Source organism: Primulina eburnea, chromosome 8, assembly GCF_022965805.1.
Source record: "Primulina eburnea isolate SZY01 chromosome 8, ASM2296580v1, whole genome shotgun sequence".
Taxonomy (NCBI): domain Eukaryota; kingdom Viridiplantae; phylum Streptophyta; class Magnoliopsida; order Lamiales; family Gesneriaceae; genus Primulina; species Primulina eburnea.
Window position 1 is genome coordinate 5,520,685 of NC_133108.1, and position 23,769 is coordinate 5,544,453.

Sequence of the window (23,769 nt, forward strand, 5' to 3'; positions counted from 1 at the left end):
TTTATTAATTTTTTTAAAAAAAAATTAGATTAATTCTTATATTACTTTAAAAATTTTATTTCTTATATTAAAATTTTAATGTAATGTTTTATTATATATATATATATATATATATATATATATATATATATATATATATATATATTTATTAATTTTAATTTTAAATTTTGTTAAAAATATATTTTTAATAATATTAGACTTCATTTCGATTAATTTTTTTAACAAAAATATAGAGATAATTATGTTTGATCAGATTTTAAACATTAATGAATACATTTTTTAATTATTCAGATACTAGCTTAATATCTTTAAAATTTAAATATATTATTTACTATATTATATTATAATTTTATATAATATAACAGTTTTCCGATGAAATTATCCAGTTAAACGGATCGTTGAACCGTTTTTTTAAGATAGATCGATTCGATTATTGGCTTGATAATGAAAACATTGAATGAAAAACCCGAACATATGAAGATGACTGGTCTAACAAACCTCTGGTTTATGATCTTCAGATGTTACCCAAAGAGGTTATTTAGCATTTTTCTGGTGCATATTGATGAATTCTTTCCATCAATGGACAGGTGAAATATAAAAAGGCAGTACAGTTCGCTCCACACCAGAATAAAAAAATCTCAGACACTTACAAGAAGAAGAAAAAAAAGTAACCCGCGTCCTTTCAAAAGGAAGGGTCAGGCCAAAGTAACTCGATTCTCAATAGACTTCAACATGCCATTGTTTGTTCCTTTTCAGTTTTGATAGCTTCTCATCCCAGCTTTCTCCTCTCTTTTCCGCAACCTTTTTCAGAGTGTCTTGAATCCCAGGCATCATCCCTTTAAGCCCACAGAAGTAAATGTGTGCCCCATTATCCAAGAGTTTGAAAACTTCATCACTGTACTCTTCGATTTTATCCTGGACGTACATCTTGCCTCCACTCCTGTTCTTTTGTTCTCGGCTAAGGGCACGGTCGTACCTGAAATTGTCAGGGTGTTCTTGGAGATACTTGGTGAATTCGTCGTCGTAAAGAAGGCTATCACTATTAGCCACCCCAAGGAAAAGCCACGCAAGGCCATTAAACTTGAATGTGGGAACGTTCTCCATGAACATTCGTCGAAGATAGCCTCTATAAGGGGCGACCCCAGTGCCAGTGGCAATCATGATATGAGTTGCATTTGGATCATCTTCAGGAAGAAGCATTATCTTTCCAGAAGGACCTATGAATAATTACCAAGTTTTCAAAAAGGCTAAAAACTAAAAATCAACGGAATAAATGCAGACATCTAAAAGATTCAAAGAGACACAACCAACAAGTAGTTTCATATATAAATCGTTCCCCAATGATCTCACAACATGCTGATTCAACCATTTACTACAGTTGATGATTCTGTGTATTTCCTTTTTTAAATCAAATAGAAACCTATGTAGCCTTCGTTTTTTCTCCTTTGAAGAGTAGTTTTTCAGGGAATAAGAAAGCAAAAAGAAGAAAAGAAAATGTTCATTTCACAGGGACAAGATTACTATAAATAACATGTCATGCAAGAGCAAAATGAAGATATTCATGGACTAAAAAACATTGATAGCAATATCTCGAAGTAGTAACACAAACCATACAAACTAAAATCTTGCCTGCGATTAAAACCTTGTCACCGGGCTTTGAATCACATAAAAAGTTGCTGCATACTCCTTTTTTTAAAGGGTCTTCTTTTCCTGTCTCCGGGTCATAATAGACAGCACGTCGAACGCACAAACTTGCTGTTTTACCATCAAAAGAGTCGCCATACCTCGTAGATGCTATTGAATATAATCGAACATTGTGGGGGTTACCTGGCTTTTTAGGGTTCTCACCCTGAATGAACAAATAAAATCACAAAACGATGCTGGTTATAGGTTCTGTAAAATGATAATTAAATTTGTGTGCCATGAACGAAGTCAAGCCAACGAAATGCAGAGATACGCCTGTATTAGAATGGGAAAGTATGTAAAATATTATAGGGGATATAGGAGACAAGACACCTTTAACTACAATTTTCATAACAATGAAGGTGGTGTTCCTGATACGGCATGATTCACCCTTTCTTTCCCACAAACTAGTTTTACTTAAAAAATGAAATAAATTTGCCAATATTTTACTCTTATCCAGTGGCACTATAGACAGAAGATAAGATTAGGTAAAAATAAATAAATGAAAATTTCAAATAATCTAGTGTAGTAAAAACAAATACTTGCTAATCTGAATGAATCAAAGTTTAGTTCTGAGGTGCTATTGTGGTCTATTCTTTCTGGCAGAGGCAAAAAGGATTTAGGAAACTTACAGGAGGAATAACTCCATAACTCTGTCCTTCCCAGTAGGGAACATTGCCACCATGGTCAATCACAATGTGACAGGTCTCTCCAGGAGCTTTGGGGCCAACAAGCCTTTCAACCGAGACAATAGTTGCTGTATATGGATTCTTGTTCTTGTACAAGTGAAGCGGCGGTTCTTTGGCATCTTCTAAACTTAGAGGTGAAATTGCCACCTTCGGTTTGCTAGCTTGTTGCACCGACATGCAGATGACAAATTGAGCCCTCGAATGCAGTCCCGAGTTAGCATGTTTGAAGTCCAGAAATAAGCCAGAGGTCTGTGATTTATCATGGAATGATAAATTATTCCTCTGCAATATAACGAGATTAATCAGAATAGCAATGCCAATCAAGTTATTGAAGTTTCAGAAATGAAACACATCATGAGTCGATATCCTATTAGACCCCAGAAAATATGTAGATTCTTGACAAAGTCCCCTCAAGAATGTGATTTTGAACAAGCAAACAACATGAAACTGATATCCTTGGCAGCTAAATATCCTATTATTTCTCCTTACTGGCTTAGGAGAATGAGGCGCAGGATTGCCATTGGGACATCGTACTCCGAGTACACAAGAACTACAGTAGCGGACACTAGATATATTAATTGTACAATGTTCACAGATATCAAGCTTGACGCGGCCAGATAAATAAATCTACACACTTAGCCAGAAAACGCAAGCTTCACACCACACGACAACACTTTCAAGATTAAAATTGAAAATCTCAACATGAGAAGCACAATGAGAACAAAGGATAACTACAGAAGTGAAAAACAGAAACCTGAAAGACGGATCTTGGGAAAGTCGAATCACTGCTGATAGAGACAGCAACAGGGACCTGCAAGAAAAGCCAGGATTTTTCTAAATTTAACAGAAAATCATTTCAACAACCACCAAAAACAAGAAAAATAAAATCCCAGAAACAAAAGAACAGCTTGATCATGTCCGATTTCTACCTGATAGATAACAGAGTGAGCCATGATCGGATCAAACACAATGAGAGTGTGTGTGTTAAGACACTTTGCAAAGAGACAATAAGGTATTGGCAATTGATTTGATTAAATATAGGAGCCCAGAATAAGATGGTGGCGACTGGTGCAGAGGTTGGTGGCGATCCTTTGGGCACTGGCAAAGGGCACACAGATTCTTGGCTCTTCAACGTCTCTTGCTTTCATCGATTCAGGGATTCTTTTTTTTTCCCACTACTACTTGCAAATCTCGGGATTATTTAAAGATCGGAAGAAAATTAATAAAAAAAATGGGCCAATGTTTGCATAGTTTAGGCGTTTTACTCGAGTTTTACCATAATTATAGTTAAAAAAAGTTCATGTTATTTTTATTTTTAATTTAGAGCATATGTCCTCTTATAAGAATGTTTCACTAGTCTTATATGTCAACTTATACTGATATTCACACTAAAAAATAATACTCTTAACATAAAAAGTAATATTTTTTCATGGATGACTCAAATAAGATATTCATATCACAAAATACGACTCGTGAAACCGTCTCACGTAATTTTTTGTCAATAAATTTATTATATGTTTTTATTTGGTTAATGAGATCCTATCGTGTGTGGATGTTATCCTCACAATAAAATCAGTTGTTATCATTGATCCAAATATGTAAAATTCACATGGTTAAAATATTTTATAACGGAATCGTTAGATTTATCAATAATATTGTAAGGGTGAGTTGGACTAAACCGGCTTATTATTCTATGAATAAAGTGGTGTTAGATTGGCATGTAGAGTTGGCTTTTGAAACTCTGGTTTGGTTGTGCAAGAGCTCCAAAAGCCGCTTATGTCATTTAATTTGGTAATTATAACCAAATGGAATTGAATTTATTGGTCCCACTACTATATATATATATATATATATATATATATATATATATATATATATATATATATATATATATATATATATATATATATATATATTATTTCTCGCGCGTATATCTTATTTGTGTAATCTATTGAGTAACAATTCATTGTCTCACCTGACATGAGAGAGAAGGTCGATTTGACTTAAATCTTATCATTTTTTTAGTGACCAATTAGTTGTCTTTTTAAGCCATTTTACTTAAATACTCTTTGGTTTATTTAATATAAAATTAAATCAAATCTTTATTTTTACAAAATTAAATTTTATTCTCGCAAACTCAATTATTTTTGTCGAATTTATAATGGTATCAAAATTATATAATTATTAAATTAAAATTATATGGACTTCACACTGGATGTTTTTAAAATGGGCTCGGATCGGACCGACTGGTTCGATTATGAACCAGTTTGGTCCGAACCAAGTTTATAAACCGTTGTAGGGGTATTACAAATATTCAGCCATCATATCATGCACATGTGAACCGGTTAAAACCGGTCCAATTGGTTCGTCCTTTTTTAGTTAAAATTTTAAATTTTGATTATTTCTTCTATTTCTTAAAAAAATCTTATATTTAAAATTTAATTTTTTATATGATTATTTGAATTTGAACTTTAATATTAACATAATTAGATAAAATATAAGATGTTTGGCATGATTTTAAAATTGTGGATTAATTTTGTGTATTATCTTAAAATGATCAAAATATCCTCACTATTTATATATAATCATCTTACCTAAATATAATAAACAAAAAATAAAGAAATAATAGAAAATAAAATAATAATAAACAAATAAATAATTTTTAAAAATATTCGATTAATTCTTATTATTTTTTATTATTATTTTATTACCAATTCATTTCATATCATTCATTATTTTTTTTCTGTTAATATTTATTATATAATTATTTGTTATTACTTACATTGATTTTATTTATTATACGTTGATTTTTTCTTATTATTTTGTTATTAATCCATTTTTATATTACTAATTATTCTTCTTCCGACTCGTCACTATTATTATTTATCAAAAAATTATTTCTTATTATTTATTATTTACATTTTTCATTACAAATCATGATATTAATAGTAACTTTTTTTTCTATTTCTAAATTTTTTTTATACAATCGTTATTCTCGTTATAATTAATGATATATTATTTTAATCAATAATTTAATTATAGTTTTATCATTAATTATAATTAATCAGAAATTTTATTATTCAATGATTTCTTATTAATTTAATTAATTTTTTTTATAATTATTTAATTTTGTTATTGATATTAATTTGTCTCTTTCATTTATTATTATTATTATTTATTTATTATTTTGAATAATATAATTTGAAAATAATTAAAAATTAAACAGTGAGTAGTAAATCCATAAGCTGGGTTTAAGACGATTTTTAAATTTGTACAATTATATTTTATTGCATAAAATTTTATATTTTAATATTTATTTTGAATTCTTACCATAAAAATTATTAAATCATGTGTATAAATTTAGTTCATACTTCTTATTATTTTAATGGATAAAACATGAATTATACATTATTGTCCTTGGTTGTATAAAGAATCGCGTGAGCAAGCTGTGATGGTTCATTTTCCATATAATTAAAATTTGATAATAACATAAATATGCATTTATTATGATAATTAAAATATTAATAAAAATTTGAATATTAAATAATGGTTAATAACAATTATTATATTATGATTAAAATAAAATATGATTAATAATAATTAAATTATTTATAATATTAGTTAAATTAAAATTATATTTAAATATGATTAAATTTTTGAATTTATAATTATTTTAAATTTTAGGATATTAGAGGAAAATTTAAATTAATCAAAATCATTCATTCTCCCACAAAGGATTGTGTAACCACCAACAAGAAGATAATAATGCATACAGTGTGGGCCGGGTGCGGGCTGAACGAGCCTATCACAATCTTAATCATGCACACGTAGCACACCAAACACATGATAAGTGAATGATTAAAAATCAATCACTCCACACCAAACAATGCCTTATAGTATTAGACCTTATTTTGATTTTTTTATTATATTTATATATATAATAACTATATTTATGTTTTTAAAATTAAAATTGCATAAACATATATTTTATTATTTATATACACTTATAACATATTTATAATTTAAAATATATTATATTATTATTTGATATATTATAACAGTCTTTTGATCCGACTGTCCGGTTAAATCGATCTGACGATTAAATCATTTTTAAAATGGATCGATTCGATCACCGACCCGATTATGAAAACATCGAACACACTTGTGATAAAAATGTTGAATAGATAAGTTTTCGAAATTACATGGATGGAATAATAATTGGTCGTACAACTTAATTGTTAATTACACACTGAATTAGTTAAACAATTAAAATAAAAATAGAGAGTAGTTTAGTATACCCAAAATTTTGGTTTCGGCTCTATTACAATAAAGTAATAAATAATGACAAGTATAAACTTACACACATGCTACGTTTGGTAAGAGTGATTAAAAAATGAGATATATAGATTAATAGTATGGTAGGATAAGTAACATGGTGTTTGATTTGATTTTAAAATGATGGATTAATTCTGTAAATTTTATTGCCATGACCAAAATGTCCCTAGTGGTAGTTAAATTTATATATTTAAAATAATTGGCCATATAATTTAATATTTATATTTGTAATTTAGATTTAATAAAAATAATATTAATATATTTATTATAATTAAATTCGTAAGTATGCAATTATTGTAATAATTAAAATATGAGTAAAATTTTGAATAGTGGGGTACAAATTTGATATTATTCAATTCATTAATATTATTACCATCGTTAATTTATATCTTTTATTTATTATTTTTCTGTATAGTAATATTATTTGAAAATAACTAAAATTGTGAGTAATAACATAATTAAAAGTACTATCTTGATAAATATTTAAATATTAATAAAATTACTTTATTAAAATTAATTTTATTCAAATAAATAATAAAATTAAATTGGAATTTATAAATAAGTTTTTTTTAAAGAGAAAAATAGATATTTTTTTTTGGAAGGAATATGATATTTTTTATTTTTAAATTTAAGGTTATAAAAGTCAATATTCAAGTGATGATAATTTATCACACCATGGAGACGGGACAAATCATCTTGAAATTAATGTGAACAGTTCGGGTCGAGTGCGGGCCAAATGGCTCGTCCCACTTTTGTTAAAAACGAGATAAACATAAGATTGATTGAGACTATTAAATAATCCCTTGTTTATCCCACCAACCAAAAATAACCACAGTAAATAGTGCTCAAGATCCATTAAACAATCACTTTTTAGAATACAATAATAGATATTGCTAAAACGTGGCAAGTGTTTATCGAATGATAAGTCTTTCACCTAAATATTATCGCAAGTAAAATTTCATGACCACATTTGAACCGATATCTAAATCAAGAATATGTCTTTTGTGAGATGATCTTACGAATCTTTATCTGTGAGACGGGTTAACACTACCGATATTCATAATAAAAAGTAATGTTGTTAGCATAAAAAGTAATATTTTTTCATGGATGACCTAAATATGATATTCGTCTCATAAAATATGATCAGTGAAATCGTCTCACACAAGTTTTGATCTCTAAAAAATTAATTTATTAGAACTGTTAATTGTCCCACATCAGTTGGATAAATAACATTTGGTTGCGTTTGGTTCGGGTGATAAGCCGGGATTGATTATTTTATCCTACCTAGTCAGCTGTTTGGTTCACGTGATTATTTAACCAACTCAATCCCTCCTATGAATGATTAGGTTATATTAGGTAGGTTAAAATAATACCTCATCATCCCCTAGGATTATTTATCCCACTCTTAATACCTCCTATTTTTCCAATTTTACCCTTCTCCTAAATTCAAACTCACCACCACTTCCCGCCGCCGGCCGACCACCGACGGACCGCCGACCGCGGCCGAGCACGGGCAGACCGGCGACGAACTGCCGATTGCCGGCCGAACACCGGCCGACAGCCGGTTAGCGACGGTTTGCAAACAATCCGTCGCCAATAGCGACGGTTTTGTAATAAACCGTCGCAAAATGTCAAATTTTTAGTAATTAAAATAATTCAAAACAAGATCGGCGACAGTTTCTCAAAAAACCGTCGCTATTAGCGACGGTTTTTCAGAATCCGTCGGTAATTTCCGGCAGTCCGATCTTTTCCGGCAGACCATTTCCGACCGCCCGCCGGCCACTGTCGCCGTCGCGAGAGGGAAGGGCAATTTCGTCTGTTTATCAAAAAATTCAAAATTATCCTACACTTAAAAATTTTACCAAACATAATATTATTTTACACCATATATTACAATCCTACCACAATCATTTTCTTTATCATTTACGTACTAATCATTAGTTTATCCTATCCTTCCAACCAAACGTAGCCTTTGAGTGTTATATATGGGATTGGACAATCCTCCCCCCTAGAGCTAACTTTTGAGGTTGAGTTAGGTCCAAGTTCCAATCTTAACATCAATTTCCATTCTTAACATGGTATCAGAGCTCGGGTTTCACCGTTATGTGTTGGACTGCCTATAATTAGACCACCCGTTCTTCCCATAATTGGGTCATTTGTAAACATCATGCTCCAGATGTTCATTCATGGGCGTGAGAGTGGTGTGTTAATTGTTCCACATCGGTTGGATAAATAACCTTTGAGTGGTATATATGGGATTGGACAATCCTCCTCCCTATAGCTAGCTTTTGGGGTTGAGTTAGGTCCAAATTCCAATCTTAACAGGAACTCCTCTACTTTGTGTTCGTCTTTAATCCCTTGTAGCTTATGCGGGGGGAACCGGAATAGCTCTCGAATTTCTTTACTAGTTTAGTGCTTCATATGCTATAAAATCAGCAACCCGATTTTGTTCTCTATAAATATGCTTAATTATGACATCCCAATCTCTACCAAGGAGACTTTTGCAACTGCATTTAAAATTAATCAAGGAAGAAGATGGCATCTCGTCTGTATCAAACCACTCAAACCACTGCCACTAAGTGAAGCTCCCAAGACCGCAAAACAAAAAAGTTCAATCCAATAATATCTCTAAATTTACTACCGAAAAGTTCACTCGTATTATTTGTGACAATGAAATGATGCACATCCATGCACAGATTTTAGTGTGAAATTACAAGGGGAAAAAACGCCTTCGTGGTTACATTTTCCAGAGCTACGGTGAAGATGTGAATAAAGTTACGAGTACTCGCCAGCAATAGCCAATGACTTGTAGTCTATGCGCACTAATGTCTCGAATTTAAGACAAAGTATTGGGTTTAGACCGCTTTAATAAACCAGTCCTCAGCCCCAAATAAAATAAAAGTTATGGACAACAGTAAAATTATTACTGAATCAGACCATTGAAAAACTGAATTTAACACAAGTCTCGATTTAATATGACAATATTCATTTTTATAAAACTTTATTTAGGAAAAATATCGATTTTAGTTGTTGTGCGACATTTTTAGCCATGTATATTTATTTGATGAATTATAGTAATTTAATTATGTTCTTTTGATAAATTTTAGATATCTCTCCTCAAAATCATATAATTAAATGACCAATATTATCGCTAAATTTTTGTAAATACATGGTTAAACAAATTTCATGAGATGTATACGTATGATTGACAACATAATTAAAAATTCTAGTTATGATATATTGTTTAATTACATGATTTTGACAATAATGATTAAAATCAATAAAAAAAAGAAATAAATACTGTACTAGAGTTGATTGGGGAAGTTGATGAAAAATCCCCAATTAAAACATTTCTTTGGGTTCACTCTCTATCCACAAAATTGTGGTATTATGTCATACAAAATATGGTACATTTCATGTGGAAATGTGATACACTTCATGTGGAAATGTGGTACTAAAAAAGTACCTAGAGACTGAAGACAAAAAAAATCGACGACTGGATACTGAAGATCAATTTCCCGTTGATTCAACGATACATAAAACATAAAAGAAAATTTAAACTGACATTTTATTTTTATTTACTAAATGTTTATTGTTGTTTTTTCTCCGAAGTTACCGCGACTAAAAATGGTAAAAAGAAGAAGAAGAGATTAGATTAGAGGGAACTGGGCTGCAGTGAAAGTACAAATTAAGTTAAAAATGGTATTTACCCCTTTCCCATCAACAATTTAGCCGCCCCTTTTCAAGCTCCAGACTACCACATAACCAATCTCAACCTGCATCCAACCGCACGGAATAAAACCTCGAGCGACACGGGGCGAGATCCACAGAGGCACCCGAGAATTATTGGCGGGTGAAAATTTCTAATCCCGAACCCTAATTAGCTGATTTTTCAACGTATTGCTGATTTTTGTTTTTAATGTAATGGTGCTGAATGGAAATCAGTTACTAAATTCAGCAATTCACTGTTTTGAATATTTGCTGTTTCTACACGTAATTTTTGGATGGAGTCTGGATTTTTCTGGAAAAATTGCGTGCTTAAGTGAGCCGATCCATGGTGATTGAAAAGTCTGTCGGGAATGAAAATACAGATGCATGTCTATGTGGAGCCGATTAATAGTTTATTGGTGTGTGCGTGTGAAGAAGAATTATATTTTTTGGGGTGTGCAATACATACTGTTTACTGAAAATTTTGTGGTTCTGGATGTAGGCTGCTGAGACGAGCTGCCTAATGACCTCCTCCGTTCACGACCTTGCTGGTAAAGTCGCAATGTAGTTTTTCTCGTTTTATCCTACTGTAGAATTTTATTTATAAGGTTATACGAAACCGCTGAATTGCTTGAAAATGGGAAGTCACGGTAAGAACTTTGGTTTGTCTTGAAAAGACCTCTAAGCTCATTTGTCAATGCTCTTATGAGGTGTTATACCGTGTAACGAATAGAATTCTGCAAAACATTCTTAATCCTTCTTCTGAATATGTCACATCATTTTGTTTCAAAGAATCCTTTGCACTTTGCGTACATAAGTTCATTGATAGAATTACACTTATGACAATATTATATAATATTTTAGAATGTTTCATCAGTGATATTTAACAATCAAAGGTTACTATTTGGATCAAAATATGTGAAAACGTTGAACCCATAAACCTACAGATTTCTGCTGATGTTTTGGTGATGAATTTTATGTCACTTTGTTCTTCATTTGAAGTTGGGATGATAAAATCAGTATGTCTTTGTATATAGTTTCCTAAATACATTCTTTTTGTTCAGACATATGGAAGGATAAGCCTGTGTTTTTTTGTTTCTTTTAATATGGGCTTGAATTTCCTCTGTTTTCAATGGATAGTGATAGGTACAACATGTATATAGATATTTACAATTTACATCAATCATATCATGAGATTTTGGCAATTTGAATTTTTGTATCGGTTTTTTTTTGGTGATGGAAGATAATATTGTAGCATCATTCTTTTCCAATTTATGGACTAGTTTATTTATGTAACTATGTTTGGGTTGTCTAATTAGTGTATTGGTTTCAGAGAATGGTGAGGCTGAGGAGCAACAAAAGCTCACAGAATCTCAAATTCAGTCTTCTTCCATGGCTAACGGACATCCTGGTATATCACCAGCAATGCACTATCCCGCGACCGCTCAAATTGGATTTGGAAATGTAATTCAATCATTTAATGCTGGTTGTTTTCATGTCAGTTTATAAACTAAAACTTTAGTCAAATTTTGATTTACAGAACCCTCTGTTTCTTATCTCCTTTATTAGATATCAGATGCTTTCAGTTATCTTTCACACAGTTCGTGCTTTTTTTTTTGCCCTGATAGTTAATTCTTTGTGGAAAATATGTTATTGAGTTTGCAGGCTGGCTGGTACTTTCCAGTTCTATTATTTCATTAGTTCACCTGAAGAATTATATCTCGCAGGCACAGACAGCTTACCCATATCCAGATCCTTACTATAGAAGTATATTTGCACCCTATGAGACACAACCTTATCCAGCACAGCCTTATCCTTCACAGCCTATGGTACGCTAGTGTCCACCTTTTGTTTTAATATTGGCAGACGTTTCTGAAAGTTTAAAATCCGTTCTTTCTCAATTAAGGTCCACCTTCAGTTGATGGGAATTCAGCAGGGTGGTGTTCCTCTGCCATCAGGCGCAGTTGAGGAGCCTGTCTTCGTCAATGCCAAGCAATATCATGGCATCATGAGGCGTAGACAATCTCGTGCAAAGGCTGAGTCAGAAAATAAACTTATGAAATCTAGGAAGGTATTTTATGGGCATTGTACGCGGTTCTTGCCTGGACCATCATTGTTCAATTATTATTGATTTCTTCATTCGTGTTTTTGATTTAATGAACTAGACTTGCACAGTTGCACTTTTACCAAGTGAGTCATGTTTTTAGACCTTTAAAACCAGGCATCATTTCACTGAACCGGGTGCAAAGCAGCAGTTTCTTTTTGCTCGTAAGGTCCTGTCTCTGAAAATCTGAACTTAAGATTTACCCATTTGAACAATATCGCAGCCATACTTGCATGAATCTCGGCATTTGCATGCACTGAGGAGAAACAGGGGAACAGGAGGTCGTTTCCAGAAGAAGAATGAAAACCAGCAAAACAGGGAGGAATCGAGTGGTAAATCAAAGAACGACATCAACCTCAACTGTGAAAAGGAAGCCCCTAATTCTTCAGAAAGTGTTTCTTGAAGATAAAGTATAAATGAGGGTCACCCTAAAGATTTCGTGTAGAGGGTTCTGCAACTTCCTTTTTGTTGCATTTGGCAGCACCAGTTAGACGTGTGTGTGTAAATCAAGTTATAGGTTTTTGTAGGGAACTGTTGGATTTCAACGTATCAAGAATTTAAGAATTGCATGGTTACCTTATCAAGTAATGGTGTAACTTTAGTTCTCCTCTCCTTGTGTGATCAAATTTATGGGTTCGATCAGTACGATTTTAGTACCAATATTGATAATTGTTGTCTTTTTTTCAATGTAGGTACACATTTTTAGTTGATTCGAGGAGGTATCGATCAAATTACAGAAATTGTTATCATTTCTTAAAAATTTCAGATTATGAATTATGGGATTTCCAAATCATTGATATGTATAATTCGAATATTTAATAGTTCGATGCCTTGTAATCATTAAAGATAATTGTTGAAAATTAAAATGCGAATTCTTGATATAAGCTTCAAAGTTTGGGAAATTAGAAAAGTCATATAATTAAACATTAATTTAACGTCATTTAGAACTTAAAAAAATATTATGTGACGATTTAAAGTAGAAATGATTGCTTTTAAATATTTTATTAATTGAATAGTGCAATTTTACGAATTTAAAGTGTATAAATAGTTGGAAACTTAGTTGAATTTAAATTATTTATGACTTTTATATGATTACACGATTATTTAAATTAATATTAAGATGATTTATCTGAATGACATTTTCATGATTTTCTTGAAAATTTAAATTATTAATAAATTGGTTGAGGCACATAGAGATCGGTTATTTTCAGGATGTCTGACAAAAACATATGATAATCCTATATATGATTTATACAAAAACATATGATAATCCTATATATGATTTATTTGTTATTTGTTAATTTGTGTGGTATTAAGACACCTATATTGGTGTTCAAACCAACGAAGTGTTCATATCAATGATCATCTACCCACTTGTGCCACATCATATGGGAATTCAATTCTTTGAACATCCCACGTCATTCCATTTTTTTAATATTTTTTTATTATTTTTTGAATTTCAAAGGAGTGGTCCCATTAATTATTACATGTATTTATATATCTAATATATATATGTATTAATTTAATAATTTATTTAAATTAATATAATAAAGATTATTTATTTGTAAAAATATTAAAATTGTAACGGTTAGTTTTATTAAAAATATTAAAAAATAATTTTAACGGCTAATTAACGACTAATTTAATAAAAAAATTAAATATTCATCTATATCAAGATATTAAGGGAGATGTAATATTTAATTTTTTGTTATTATTGTAATTTTCATTTAATGTAATTTTCATTTCCGTTAATGTAATTCTCCGATCAATTAATGTAGTTGTTGAAAAGTAGTCGTTGGAATATAGCCGTTGCAAATATGGTCGTTGGAAAGTATTCGTTAGAATATAGTCGTTGCAAATTTTAAAATATATCGACACCATGTGATATACAATTCTCTATTCTACAAACATACCATTTGGCAAACATGTAGATTTGAATTTGTTTCCTCGAAAATGTCTCAATATTCCAGGAAAACGAAATCCAAGTTGAAGTTGATGATAAAGATTATGATCCGGGGAAAGAGCTAATGTCATTCATACTTCCACAAAGCCGACAAATAGTTGAAGAATATCAAAGTAATAACGTGATGCGAAGAAGAAGAAGGTTCATCCAAAGAAATCGTGAAGCCGGACATGCGAGGTTGTTCAATGATTATTTCTCCACAAACCCGGTGTATCCAGATCAAATATTTCGAAGAAGATTTCGCATGCGAAGAGAGTTATTCTTTCGAATAGTGAATGCACTTGAGAATCGTTCACCATATTTTCAGCAAAGGGACGATGCTGCGAGAAGAAAAATCTTGTCACCACTGCAAAAATGTACGGCTACAATTCGTCAATTGACGTATGGAGTCCCGGCCGACCATCTTGACGAGTACCTACGCATGTGTGAATCAACTGCCATCAAGTGTCTTTTCAAGTTCTGTGGATATGTGGTTGAACTATTTAGTGATCGATATTTGAGAAGGCCAAATGCTGATGATGTTCAACGTCTTCTTCAAATGCATGATGAGAGGCACGGGTTCCCTAGAATGTTTGGTAGCCTTGATTGCATGCACTGAGAATGGAAAAATTGCCTAGTTGCTTGGAAATGCCAGTTTACAAGAGGCCATGGGTCACCAACAATCATGCTTGAAGCGGTCGCGTCACAAGACTTGTGGATATGGCATACATTCTTTGGTGTCGTCGGTTCACTTAATGATCTTAACGTGTTGTACGAATCTCCCATATTCAATAACTTCTAGCAAGGAAATGCCCCAGAGATTAATTTCATGGTCAACGAGACTCAATATACGAATGGATATTATTTAACAGATGAAATATATCCGGAATGAGCTACTTTCGTTAAGGCTTTTCCTTGCCCAGAGGATCCAAAGAGAGGCTTTTTAAGGAAAGACAAGAGTCTGCAAGAAAAGATGTTGAACGAGTATTTGAGGTGCTCCAAGCTCGATGTGCAATTGTCAAAGGTCCAGCTCGTTATTGGTACGGAAAAAAGTTAAAACATATTATGTGAGAATGCATTATTTTATATAACATGATTGTTGAAGATGATGGGTTCACGTGACAATTGGTACAACGATGAATGTGACGAACCTGCACAACCCATCCAAGGCTCAAACCGAGAATTTCATGAATATCTCCGAACAAATTCCAAAACACGTGATACTCATGTGCATCACCAACTTCGTGCCGACTTAGTTGAACATATTTGGTCACAATATAACAACAACCTTTGAATTAGTATTTTACAATTTCTCTTACGTTTAATTTATATGTTTTTTTATTTTTATGAAAGTGTTATTTATTTTTATATGTTGTCACGTTTCATTTTAAGTTTATAATAAAATTTAATTTCAAATAAATAACATTGAGAAAATGTTGGAAACTAAATTCCGGTGTTTGACAAAAAGATAAACTAACTGAACTAAGCAACTGAATTTAGCTAACTGATCGACGCAACTGAATTATAACTGAACAGCTAGCTGCTCTTTTAGCTGAACATCTCCTCAGTCATTCTCGTCAACTGACTCTTTATCAGCTGATCTCTCAGCTGTACACGTCATCAGTTGAAAGCAACAACTGACAAATAGTACAACTACCTGCAACTGGTAGTGTAACGCCACATTTCAGAATAAGCAGTGTACGACTGTCAGAGTATATCGACGTGTCAATCAACTGTTAGAATATTCAAATATCTTTCAATGTTACCGTTGAGAGAGAAGCCTATAAATAAACGAATATAGCAGCCGAAGAAACAACGACTGATTTCAGCTATTACATTCTACTTGCTGTTACGCTGCAAAAATATCTACTCACATTCAGAAGTTAAAAGCTCACGCTTACTGGTTATATCAGTAGCATTCAAGGCTACATCCTCGAGCTTAAATAGCACTGTGTAATCTTTCATAAAGTTTTTTTAAGTTGTGCTAAGATCAGTTACCATCTGTAAAAGTGTTATATACTAAGAGTTTCAGTTGTGGCAAAGTGATAAGTCCAAACTGAAGTGGGTCAGTGCAGTATCTTGTATTTTATCAAAGTGTTTTAGTGGATATCCTATCTTCGTGATAGAAGGGGTGAGTAGGAGTTATTCAAGTCTCCGAACATCCAGAAACAAATTGTGTTATCTTTACTTCAGTCGTTATTTTTCAGTTAGATACTCTATCTTTCAGTCAGTTTATTTTCCGTAACTGTTTCATTCAGTTTAACTGATTGTCATTGACCGACGTGATACCTAGTATCAGTTTATAACAAAACTAAACTCAAATTGTCAAAGTATTTTTTAATTTTGAAGAGTGTTTATTCAACCCCCCTTCTAAACACCGATCCTTTCAGAAAATAAGATAAAAGTACGTACTAAATATATAAAAACATACTATTATTTATGTAACATAATAATATTTTAAATTTTGTAAATAATTTGAAATTGAATTTATTTATTTTTAAATTAAAATAAGATGAATGAGTGGACATCGTGACCTACAAATAATGAATGTTAATGTTAAAATGAATGTGTGAGAATAGATGTGTTATTATAATATGTATGTGTCATGTGGACCCTACGTTTTTTGATGAGGTGATGAGTGTTATAATGATAACGAATGCGGATGCCCTTATACGTTGTGTCGCGTATTATGAGTTGATAATTGATGTGCAAAATAAAATAAAATATTTCTTTTGCACACACATAATTTTATTTTAGTTAAACACATCAATACCATTGAACACATCATATTGATTTTGTCTATAATTGAGATCCACTTATATTTCGATTGAGATCGTTGTATGTATATGATATGATATTACGTCATGAAAATGTTTGGTTACATCGATTCGATTCATTTTAGGTAGTTGTTGGCTTCGAAGATGGACCATATCCCAGGCACGGTCCGCTAAGCCATAGACCAGCTCGAGCGTATTATGTATAATTGTTGATATCGATAATTTGGCTCTCGATATCCTGATATCTTTGCACATATTGATGCATTGTATTCATGCATGATATATATGTCACATATCGTGGTTTTTTTATGCCTGATACTAGAGTTTTTGACCTCAAAAAGAGCTGTTTTATTTTTTGTGTGTGGATATGTGATATATGTTATTCGACCTTATGTGCTCGAGAGGAAGTAAAGTCCAGTTGGGGATCGCACGAGGCCCTTCAGAGAATAGCTTATTGCATATTGAACGCTTTAATTTTTTGATGGCCCAATTGGGGATCGCACGAGGCCCAGTAAAGTCCAGTAGATGCTTATAAGTTATAATGACTAATGAGCCATCCAGATTTGTTGGTGGGCAAAAATTCTAATTGGATTAAGTTATGGGCTACCCTGCAATTTTTATAATTATACGGGGACGTCAGAAAACCCTACCGCTAAACCTCAGTTCTGTGGATCGACTGTAAAATTTTTACTTCACCCCCGAAGCCATCAACGGAGGAGCATTCAAGATTTTGGCTGCTGCAACACATACAAGCATCCTCTATCACCAGCCATGAAGGGAAAGCATTTGAAGAAGAAGAAGAAGCCTTCGGACCAGGAGAACAAGGGCAAGATTAGCAATAAGAAGCAGTTCTCCGTTACACGGGATCCATTTTTCGAAGATTCTGATCCGAAGCGCCGCCGTAAGTTTCGCAATGGAGGTGACGAAAACATTGAAAGCAGTGATGATGAAGGAGAAGCATTTGATTCGGATGGTGATAGGGGGCGAGCGGAGGAGATGGAAGAAGAGATAGACGAGACGCCGGCGGAGAAGAGGAAGCGGTTGGCGCACGCAATGTTGGAGAAAAGGAGAAAAGTAGAAGATGTATTGGAGGACGGGGATGAAGCTCGTACGGAGAGGGAGGGAGAGAGGGATTCACTTATTGCGAAGCTTTTGCAGCAGGAGCAGCTGGAAGAGAGCGGCCGCCTCCGCAGAGCTATTGGGGAAAGGTATTTCTTGTTACTGTACGTTTTGTCTTCTGAAAGTTTGGGTTTTTCCTAAGTAGTCGTTGACACACTTATTGGTGTTGTTGCTGGAATGCTAGCGCAAGATTTAATTACCTAGCATTAGGTTTGGGACACTAATGATTTAGCTAAATACACGAGTTTCTACTGGAGTATCATAACTGAATTTGTTATCTCATGTTTTCTCGTCTTTTGAGTGATAAGAGTGATTGGAATTCGATGTTGGTGTATTTTGTGACGGGGTCCTAAAAGTTAGATTTTCAGGAGATATCTTAGTTTGAGATATTTATGTTACGTTCTTTTTAAGTTTTTCAGTTTTAGATATTTCTATTTGCCACTATTAATTGTTTAAGCACGGGCGAAAGTCAATAGCTGATTGGTTTCCTGTCAGATTCCTAAATTTAAGTTCATGCCTACAAATCTGTGTTTCGCTATGAAAGTTATCCAACTTTGTGGTCTGTGTTGGGGGACTAGACTATCCCACAGGAGCCCGTTGCTCTTGGCATGTCAACTTATTCAAATTACATACTTTTGCTCCTCGGATCGTCACATGGATCGGGTTAGCAGAAATTCCAATGCCAGAGCCAATGTAATGAAATATTTTTTTCATTTGATCAATTTATTTTTACTGGCGAGAGAATGCTGATGCTGAGTGTTGCTACGCCAGGCTCTCTGGGACAAGATAGTCTCAGATATTGAATAGGATAGTCGCGATGGCATGTTTCTATGAATCTGGGCTTGGTCCTATCTACATGGCTAGCATATTGTATTCTCATCTTGCTCGCCATCTCTCGTATGCAAAAGCCATGACTACTGCCTAGTGCCTTTATCTATGCTTATGTGCAAGTGTACATGATGATGAACTTCCATTTAATTCTTTTAATGTCATTTCTGCCAAATGTAATTGATATGTGTATGTTAATTCGCAGGGTTCAAAAGCCAGAACCAAGTGAGGGATTCCGGCTTCTTGTAAAACACCAGCAACCTGTTACTGCTGTGGCTCTATCTGAGGATGACTCGAGAGGATTTTCAGCTTCCAAAAATGGTACCATAGAACATTGGGATATTATTAATGGGAAAACTGAAAAGTATACATGGCCTAGTGATGAAGTTCTAAAGTCTCATGGCGTAAAAGACCCACAAGGTCGAGCTACTAAGCATAGTAAACACGTTCTAGCACTGGCTATTAGCTCTGATGGGCGGTATTTGGCTAGTGGAGGCTTAGATCGACATGTTCATTTGTGGGACGTGCGTACACGAGAGCATATTCAGGTATTTTTAGATGATCCCGACCTAAATGTTCAAATTTTAGCACATTCCTTGAAGGAAATTTTGGGCTATATTTGGTTTAGTTTCTGAGAGAGAATTTATTTCTAGTAGATATCATTTTATGCGAGAATATGCTGAGTTAATGATGTCATTTGAGGTGTATATAGTTTTTCTAAAGTTATACAGTATCTTTAAACCTTTGAAGTACAGTTTATCAGATTAGACTAGAAGTGTAGTAATATGGTAATTGAGCATTTCTAGGGACTGGTGCATTGTGATTGAAAAGTAATTATTTTGTTGGGAGATGTACAATGTTTGAAGTTATGTTTTGGGAGAAGAAAGACTGTAACATTTGGTTTCACTTATTAGAATTTGAAAGGGCGTGGGGGGCTGGAACGTGACAAAAAAATACCTTAGATATTTCTCCACAATCATTGTTTGTACATATTGACTTTCCTTTAGAGCCTGTGGATTATTAGTTCTTCTATTTCGGCGTTCTGGTAACAAAACCTGTTATTCCGTTTTTAAAAGATCGTCATCTTTTAACAAGTTAATGAATTTTATGGATGTTGATTATTCACTATCAGTGTAACTCAGACACATGTTTTTCTGTTTCTATTTCTAAACAGAAAATTCCACTGAAATACTTAAGTTGTAATTTAATGGCATATCTCACCAATTTCATCATTTGCAGGCTTTTCCGGGACACAAAGGACCTGTCTCTTGCTTAACATTCAGACAGGGGTCTTCAGAACTCTTTTCTGGTTCATTTGATAGATCTATAAAAATTTGGAATGGAGAAGATAGAACTTACATAAACACATTGTTTGGACACCAAAGTGAGGTGTTAACAATTGACAGCTTGAGGAAAGAACGTGTATTGACTGTTGGACGTGACCGGACCATGCATTTGTGGAAGGTAATATCAAGTCTTTTGGTAAGAGATTTAAACGATAGCGAAAACGATCTTATCTTGGGCTTGTGAAAAAGGTTGAGTGCTGCATATTTTCTTTCTTGTGATGACATTGCCTTGCAAACTTTGCACAATTAGAATAAAAAGGAACAAAATTCACAGTCTATAGTTAATAAAAAATAAGAGATGCAATTTAGACACATTTATTCCCTGCTTTCAGACATGAAGCCATAGTGCCCATTCTGAAATTGTGAGAAATTTTTTGAATATTTCTATTGCTTCCTCAATCATTGCTTACACTTTAAACCTGGCTGTGGTTTAATTTCAATTTTATTAGACTTATAAGTGGAGATTTAAGTTTGTTCTATCATTTGATTGTCTTCCTATGGTATATGGAAAATAGGTTCCGGAAGAATCACAATTAATATTTCGGGCTTCTGCGTCTTCCCTTGAATGCTGCTGCTTTATTAGTAATGATGAATTCCTGTCTGGTTCCGATGATGGAAGCATCGAGCATTGGAACGTACTGCGCAAGAAGCCTGTTCATATTGTAAAAAATGCTCATACCTCAAGTACTGTTCCCAGTTGTGAAAATAATGGGCTATCAAATGGCCATAAAGGCAAGTAATCTTTCAATACCATTCGTCTCAATGTTCAAAACTGTGTTTTTAAATCAGTTGTGTGGTTATAGTATGAGACGCTTTGACAAAGTCCCTCGTTGCACTTGGTCTTCTGCAGAAAACAATGCCCTAGATTTAGAGAAACGTGGTTCCACAGCTCTTTCTTGGGTTAATTCAATCACTGTATGCAGAAACAGTGATCTTGCTGCTTCGGGAGCTGGAAATGGTTTGGTACGGCTTTGGAAAATTGAGAACGAATCCAAAGGCATATCTCCTTTGTTTGAGCTCCCCCTGGTGTGTATTATTGTGTCCTATTGTGACTATATTGCAATCTTATGTCTATTAATTTGTCATTATTAGCTTTTGTTGTTTTATTTGATGTGAATATGTGATTCACATGGATATCACTTGAACAACTTATATCCGGCATTTTAAAAGTTGCCTCTCCTTTCCATCTTCAAATTTTAGTGTCTTTGGAATTTGGATTTAATTTATGTCTGGTGTTGGTGTTTAATTTGATTTCTTTATTCTTGTTGTGTGCTTATGATGCGTAATACATGCATGCTGAGGGTGCCACGGGCGTTTGAATATTTAGAATTGTTTGTCTTGTTGTCTGAACCCTCGTAAGACCTTCAACTTGGCACTGTAGTATTGTGCTTGTTTTCATGGATGAAATTTTTGTCTTTTATATGCTTGAACCTAAAACTCTAGAGTAGAAGTAGTTACTTGTTTCATATGACAAATCTATGAAAATATTTTGCGACTTCATCTTTAACCATAGATTCGGCTCCTTGGGCTTGATTATCCAACATCAATTAACTTGTTTCTATTGCTGTTTATCATATATCTCAATGTATGGCAGGTCGGATTTGTAAATTCTTTGACTTTTGCAAAATCTGGAAAATTTCTCATTGCCGGAGTTGGGCAGGTGATGCATTCTCTTCTCTTTATGCAGCAAAGCTATACGAAGTTATCTTAAAAAAGCTACTATGGAACCTGAATTGTAGCCAGACTTTGGTTTATCATGATAGCTGATAGTTGCTCCAATTATCTAACGTCGAAGTGTGTCTTCTTTGGACAGGAACCACGGTTAGGTAGGTGGGGACGTCTTTCTGCCGCTAGAAATGGAGTTTCAGTACACCCGCTTGTGCTTTCATGACACAATTCAAAATTTGAATTCTCGCTTGATTACACTATAACAAAAAAGGGTATTTTTTACCCTTGTTGATTGTGATGTTCCGAGTATTTGGGAGTTATTTATCCAACTACCAATTTTGATCTCATCAGCCTAAGTTCTGGAGAAAAAAAGATCAGGATAACTGGTGTGATTGCCTTCGACAATTTACCTCTTGATCACACTAAGTCGGCGATTTTGTATTGGTCAGTCATTCGTTTCCGAGGAGAGCATTTTCATACCGGCAAGTCGTGGGTCGATCGAGTTCGTCTCCAATGGCTTATTGTCTCCAAAGGGTAATTTGTTTTCAGTTCATTTTACATCAGCAAAGTAATCGGAATCCGAGTTTATCATTTTTCGGAAGAAGCTTTGAACCAAACATCACCACGGGCACAGCCTGAAGCTGTACTTAAATTTTGTTTCGTTAATTTTTGTAGATTGTAGAAGTAATATATGATGGGATGAAATAATTTTTTATCTATATTATTTTTCAATTCACCCATTTGCGTGGCGGGTAGTGATTATGTACGTATTTTGTTGTTTTATATTATATTTGTTGACAAAGAAATGCGATGCTCGTGTATGATAAATTATTATTATCATTTTTGAAATAACAATTATTATCATTATCATTATCATTTTTTAAATTACAATGTCAACATATCCTAAATTTATTTTCGATCTAGCAAAACTTTATCGAATCTAAGACATATATGTACGATTTATACCATGTTGAATACTGTAACGAAGAAATTGCGTAAGATGTTGATTCAGTGTAGATGAGGATGAACTTTGCTATTGAGAGTTTTTTTATTTTAAATACTAATTGTTATTTTATTTAATTAATTATTAAATTTAAAAAATATTAACATTTGAATATTAATTTATAATACGAAATGAATAAATTTTAATAAAAAAAATTTATTATTACTTTTTTTAATATATTTGGGATAACCAGTCTATAAGTAATAAGTATCATAAATCTTTCAAAAAAAAAAAGTATCAAAATAAAATAATATATATTTATTGAACAAAAAATGTCATAAATGACGATAATAATAAAAAATAAATAATAAATGAATATTTATTTCCGTTCCTAAGTTCGCGCATATATTTATGGAGCTGAGGATTACTAGGATTATCACTTTTTTTTGCCTGTATCTCCTCCCCTGGAGTGGAATTTAGTCCTCGATTGCCATCGATTTTGAAATCTGTAGGGTTTATTAATTTTTTTTTTGAAAGTGAAGGTTGGATTGATTTTGGTTCAAATTTCGGAAGTTTTCTTGAGTCCAAGTTGTTGTGCAGATCATTTTGCGAGAGACTCGAGCGTGT

At 33.0% G+C, this 23,769-nt stretch overlaps 3 protein-coding genes and 1 pseudogene across 5 annotated transcripts; 3 read left to right on the top strand and 1 right to left on the bottom strand.

Moving 5' to 3' along the window:
• Positions 1–473: 473 nt before the first annotated feature.
• Positions 474–3,606, bottom strand: LOC140838673 (ferredoxin--NADP reductase, root-type isozyme, chloroplastic-like). The gene is made up of 5 exons (XM_073205146.1): positions 3,302–3,606; positions 3,127–3,183; positions 2,316–2,654; positions 1,630–1,849; positions 474–1,217 (listed from the first exon to the last, which is right to left on the bottom strand). Exons 1-5 carry the CDS (start codon positions 3,323–3,325, stop codon positions 718–720), a joined length of 1,140 nt encoding a protein of 379 aa, XP_073061247.1. The 5' UTR covers positions 3,326–3,606; the 3' UTR covers positions 474–717.
• Positions 3,607–10,414: 6,808 nt separating this feature from the next.
• Positions 10,415–13,123, top strand: LOC140838674 (nuclear transcription factor Y subunit A-7-like). Of its 3 annotated transcripts, none has more exons than XM_073205149.1 (6): positions 10,415–10,560; positions 10,918–10,966; positions 11,749–11,879; positions 12,143–12,244; positions 12,322–12,486; positions 12,743–13,123. In XM_073205149.1, exons 2-6 carry the CDS (start codon positions 10,939–10,941, stop codon positions 12,920–12,922), a joined length of 606 nt encoding a protein of 201 aa, XP_073061250.1. In that variant the 5' UTR covers positions 10,415–10,560; positions 10,918–10,938; the 3' UTR covers positions 12,923–13,123. The 3 variants fall into 3 exon arrangements, with proteins under 3 accessions (XP_073061250.1, XP_073061249.1, XP_073061248.1); XM_073205148.1 differs by lacking the exon at positions 10,415–10,560 and adding an exon at positions 10,567–10,838; XM_073205147.1 differs by lacking the exon at positions 10,415–10,560 and adding an exon at positions 10,567–10,834.
• A 1,423-nt stretch (positions 13,124–14,546) lies between these two features.
• On the top strand, positions 14,547–15,583 carry LOC140838923 (uncharacterized; annotated as a pseudogene).
• Positions 15,584–17,861: 2,278 nt separating this feature from the next.
• LOC140838675 (U3 snoRNP-associated protein-like EMB2271) lies at positions 17,862–22,981 on the top strand. The gene is made up of 7 exons (XM_073205150.1): positions 17,862–18,446; positions 19,391–19,733; positions 20,425–20,649; positions 21,047–21,263; positions 21,382–21,557; positions 22,126–22,191; positions 22,345–22,981. Exons 1-7 carry the CDS (start codon positions 18,010–18,012, stop codon positions 22,420–22,422), a joined length of 1,542 nt encoding a protein of 513 aa, XP_073061251.1. The 5' UTR covers positions 17,862–18,009; the 3' UTR covers positions 22,423–22,981.
• The last annotated feature ends 788 nt before the right edge of the window (positions 22,982–23,769 follow it).